This window comes from Bombina bombina, chromosome 4 (genome assembly GCF_027579735.1).
Source record: "Bombina bombina isolate aBomBom1 chromosome 4, aBomBom1.pri, whole genome shotgun sequence".
Classification (NCBI taxonomy): Eukaryota; Metazoa; Chordata; class Amphibia; order Anura; family Bombinatoridae; genus Bombina; species Bombina bombina.
In genome coordinates, this window is record NC_069502.1 from 44,711,679 (window position 1) to 44,716,678 (window position 5,000).

Sequence of the window (5,000 nt, forward strand, 5' to 3'; positions counted from 1 at the left end):
CAATTAAATTATGTTTTGAATAAGTAACTTGTATATTGAAAGGGTTAAAACCCTTTGGGCCACTGATTTATGTAAGGATATATACAGGGATACTGGCCCAACAGTTACTATGACAAACTGGTGCCAACCTTGCCACTTCATATATTTTCCTTTTTCTGAATAAGTAACTGGTATTTTGAAAGGGTTAAAAAACATTTTGGTTACTCACTTCTGTGTGGATATATACAGTAACAGGTCTGACATGTTCTCAGCCTGGCCTAAGGCTATTTATGGCAATTAAACTGGTGCCAACCTTGCCACTGCATATATTATATTTTATATTGGTGGCTGCACATTTTATATGCTCTGCTATATCACAATCACTTTTGCAATGGGGCAATGCGTTCTGTCACACCCAGATTCCAGGATGAAAGATAAAGATTAGTAACTTGTCCAGCAGTAGTCTGGCAGATTATGCAAATGTGAGAGCAGTTTCTTGAAACAGATCCATAATTTACAAATGATTGCATGTTGTGAATAGTGAGAAAACCTAGATGTTTTGGAATCTGACAGTTTGCTGAATCTTATCTATCCCTGTAGGTTACTTCGGCCAATGGACATCGTAAAAAATGTTGGGAACAAATCAAGAACAAGCTGTACTTCATATGTTTATGGGTAAGTGTGTTGTATATAGGGTGCTTGGAAATTCTCTCTTTGGATGCTCTTGAATGTAAACTTATTTTTGATCTAGATTACGAGTGGCGCACTAACTATTGAGTACAAGCAATATCCGGTTAAACGCTGCTCTTTGCGCGCATTGGAAGGAGCAATCATATTACAAGTTGAAAGTAAATGCGAGCGTGTGAGCTCAATCGCGATTTACACTCGTCGGGTCACTTCAGAGCTCTGGCTAACTGTTACGCTCAAATAAAAAGTTGCACAAAACACATCAATAATACATTAATCAGTGTTAGGAAAAAAAGACTGCAAAGAGCTTTAACAGAGAGAGATAGATACATACATATGTCTAATATCTGTATATGTGTGTTTGCATTGGAACATTTTGCAGTAAAGTAGCTGAAAACATGTAAAATCATATTTATGCATTATTCATATTTAATAAAGTGTTTAACTGTGTATGTAATGTAAATATTCCACATTCCAATGTTCTGCACATAGATGAATATGTTCTAAATATATATTTCTATCTATTACCTAAAAAACATCAGATTTATAAAGAAATATGTATTTACTAGTCCTAAAGCCCGTTTACACAGGCCATTTTTTGCAGTACAGCGGTCCCTTGCTCTCTCTCCCCCCCCCCTCTCTTTTGCGCTCTCTCTCTCCCCCCTCTCTTTTGCAATCTCTCTCTCCCCCCCTCTCTTTTGCGCTCTCTCCCCCCCTCTCTTTTGCGCTCTCTCCCCCCCTCTCTTTTGCGCTCTCTCTCCCCCCTCTCTTTTGCGCTCTCTCTCCCCCCTCTCTTTTGCGCTCTCTCTCCCCCCTCTCTTTTGCGCTCTCTCTCTCTCCCCCCTCTCTTTTGCGCTCTCTCCTCCCTCACTTTTGCGCTCTCTCTCATCCCTCTCTTTTGCTCTCTCTCTATCCCTCTCTTTTGCTCTCTCTCTTCCCCTCTCTTTTGCGCTCTCTCTTCCCCTCTCTTTTGCGCTCTCTCTTCCCCTCTCTTTTGCTCTCTCTCTCCCCCTCTCTTTTGCTCTCTCTCTCCCCCTCTCTTTTGCTCTCTCTCCCCCCTCTCTTTTGCTCTCTCTCCCCCCTCTCTTTTGCTCTCTCTCCCCCCTCTCTTTTGCTCTCTCTCCCCCCCCTCTCTTTTGCTCTCTCCCCCCTCTCTTTTGCTCTCTCTCCCCCTCTCTTTTGCTCTCTCTCCCCCTCTCTTTTGCTCTCTCTCCCCTCTCTTTTGCTCTCTCTCCCCTCTCTTTTGCTCTCTCCCCCCTCTCTTTTGCTCTCTCCCCCCTCTTTTTTGCTCATTCCCCTCTCTTTTGCTCTCTCTCTCCCCCCTCTCTTTTGCTCTCTCTCCCCCCTCTTTTTTGCTCATTCCCCTCTCTTTTGCTCTCTCTCCCCCCTCTCTTTTGCTCTCTCCCCCCCTCTTTTGCTCTTTTGCTCTCTCTCCCCCCTCTCTTTTGCTCTCTCTCCCCCCCTCTCTTTTGCTCTCTCTCCCCCCTCTCTTTTGCTCTCTCTCCCCCCTCTCTTTTGCTCTCTCTCCCCCCTCTCTTTTGCTCTCTCTCCCCCCTCTCTTTTGCTCTCTCTCCCCCCTCTTTTTTGCTCATTCCCCTCTCTTTTGCTCTCTCTCCCCCCTCTCTTTTGCTCTCTCTCCCCCCTCTCTTTTGCTCTCTCTCCCCCCTCTCTTTTGCTCTCTCTCCCCCCTCTTTTTTGCTCATTCCCCTCTCTTTTGCTCTCTCTCCCCCCTCTCTTTTGCTCTCTCTCTCCCCTCTCTTTTGCTCTCTCTCTCCCCCTCTCTTTTGCTCTCTCTCCCCCCTCTCTTTTTCTCTCTCTCCCCCCTCTCTTTTGCGCTCTCTCTCTCCCCCCTCTCTTTTGCGCTCTCTCTCCCCCCTCTCTTTTGCGCTCTCTCTCCCCCCTCTCTTTTGCTCTCTCTCCCCCCTCTTTTGCTCTTTTACTCTCTCCCCCCTCTTTTTTGCTCTCTCTCCCCCTCTCTTTTGCTCTCTCTCCCCCCTCTCTTTTGCTCTCTCTCCCCCCTCTCTTTTGCTCTCTCTCCCCCCTCTCTTTTGCTCTCTCTCCCCCCTCTCTTTTGCTCTCTCTCCCCCCTCTCTTTTGCTCTCTCTCCCCCCTCTCTTTTGCTCTCTCTCCCCCCTCTCTTTTGCTCTCTCTCCCCTCTCTCTTTTGCTCTCTCTCCCCCCTCTCTTTTGCTCTCTCTCCCCCCTCTTTTTTGCTCATTCCCCTCTCTTTTGCTCTCTCTCTCCCCCTCTCTTTTGCTCTCTCTCCCCCCTCTCTTTTGCTCTCTCTCCCCCCTCTTTTGCTCTTTTACTCTCTCCCCCCTCTTTTTTGCTCATTCCCCTCTCTTTTGCTCTCTCTCTCCCTCTCTTTTGCTCTCTCTCCCCCCTCTCTTTTGCTCTCTCTCTCCCCCTCTCTTTTGCTCTCTCTCCCCCCTCTCTTTTGCTCTCTCTCCCCTCTCTCTTTTGCTCTCTCTCCCCCCTCTCTTTTGCTCTCTCTCCCCCCTCTTTTTTGCTCATTCCCCCCTCTCTTTTGCTCTCTCTCCCCCCTCTTTTGCTCTTTTACTCTCCCCCCTCTTTTTTGTTCATTCCCCTCTCTTTTGCTCTCTCTCCCCCCTCTCTTTTGCTCTCTCCCCCCTCTCTTTTGCTCTCTCTCCCCTCTCTTTTGCTCTCTCTCCCCTCTCTTTTGCTCTCTCTTTTCCCTCTATTTTGCTCTCTCTCCCCTCTCTTTTGCTCTCTCTCCCCTCTCTTTTGCTCTCTCTCCCCTCTCTTTTGCTCTCTCTCCCCTCTCTTTTGCTCTCTCTTTTCCCTCTATTTTGCTCTCTCCCCCCTCTCTTTTGCTCTCTCTCCCCTCTCTTTATCTCTCTTTTCCCTCTATTTTGCTCTCTCCCCCCTCTTTTTTGCTCATTCCCCCCTCTTTTTTGCTCTTTTACTCTCTCCCCCCTCTTTTGCTCTTTTACTCTCTCCCCCCTCTTTTGCTCTTTTACTCTCTCCCCCCTCTTTTTTGCGCTCTCTCTCCCCCCTCTCTTTTGCTCTCTCTCCCCCCTCTTTTGCTCTTTTACTCTCTCCCCCCTCTTTTTTGCTCTCTCTCCCCCTCTCTTTTGCTCTCTCTCCCCCCTCTCTTTTGCTCTCTCTCCCCCCTCTCTTTTGCTCTCTCTCCCCCCCTCTCTTTTGCTCTCTCTCCCCCCTCTCTTTTGCTCTCTCTCCCCCCTCTCTTTTGCTCTCTCTCTCCCCTCTCTTTTGCTCTCTCTTTTCCCTCTATTTTGCTCTCTCTCCCCTCTCTTTTGCTCTCTCTCCCCTCTCTTTTGCTCTCTCTCCCCTCTCTTTTGCTCTCTCTCCCCTCTCTTTTGCTCTCTCTCCCCTCTCTTTTGCTCTCTCTCCCCTCTCTTTTGCTCTCTCTTTTCCCTCTATTTTGCTCTCTCCCCCCTCTCTTTTGCTCTCTCTCCCCTCTCTTTATCTCTCTTTTCCCTCTATTTTGCTCTCTCCCCCCTCTTTTTTGCTCATTCCCCCCTCTTTTTTGCTCTTTTACTCTCTCCCCCCTCTTTTGCTCTTTTACTCTCTCCCCCCTCTTTTTTGCTCATTCCCCTCTCTTTTGCTCTCTCTCTTCCCCTCTCTATTGCTCTCTCCCCCCACTCTTTTGTTCTCTCTCTCTCTCCCCTCTTTCTTCCCTCTCTTCTGCTCTTCCCCACCCTCTTTAGCTCTTTCCCCTCGCTTTAGCTCTTCCCCCTCGCTTTAGCTCTTTCCTATCTCTTTTTGTCTCTCCCCCTCTCTTTCTATTTCTCTCCTCTCTCTCTCGCGCTGTCCACGCCCGACCATGCCTGCGCTCCCATCCGACCACGCCCACTTTTGCCGCAAACAGCATGTCACTGATGTCAGGTAAGGCCAGGTGCGTTTGTCCTCGTGCTGTCTCTACTGCGCATGACAGCTTCGGACAAACACACTTGGCCTTTTATAATATAGGATGAATAAACAGAACATATTCTGCTATGTGAAGAACATTGGAGTTTGAAATATTCATATTTCCTGTCAGGTTAGCGCACTTGAGAAAATGAGATCGGGTTTGTACATCTTGTTTGGTGTTAGGTTCGGCTTTTTGTGTGCGTCTGGTTAACGTGCGAGGGAAAACATAGGTAATAAGGAGGGATCTTTGTTCCTTTCTTATTATGCACCTAGGCAGTGAGCAGCAGGGGTAGATGTAGTGTACTGAGGATAGTCACGCTGTGTCCTGAGCACTGAAGGATTTAAAGGGATACTAAACCCACGTTTTTTCTTTAATGATTCAGATAGAGCAGCAACTTTCTAATTTTCTCCTACTATCAATTTTTCTTTGTTCTCTTGCTA

General features: G+C 47.6%; 1 protein-coding gene across 2 annotated transcripts in view; it reads left to right on the plus strand.

Moving 5' to 3' along the window:
• Positions 1-5,000, plus strand: part of LOC128655882 (uncharacterized) — a 169,430-nt gene that overhangs the window by 20,205 nt on the left and 144,225 nt on the right. For both annotated transcript variants that reach the window (XM_053709470.1, XM_053709471.1), the window contains exon 2: positions 580-654. In XM_053709470.1, coding sequence (XP_053565445.1) covers positions 580-654 — 75 coding nt within the window. The remainder of the gene's footprint in view (positions 1-579; positions 655-5,000) is intronic.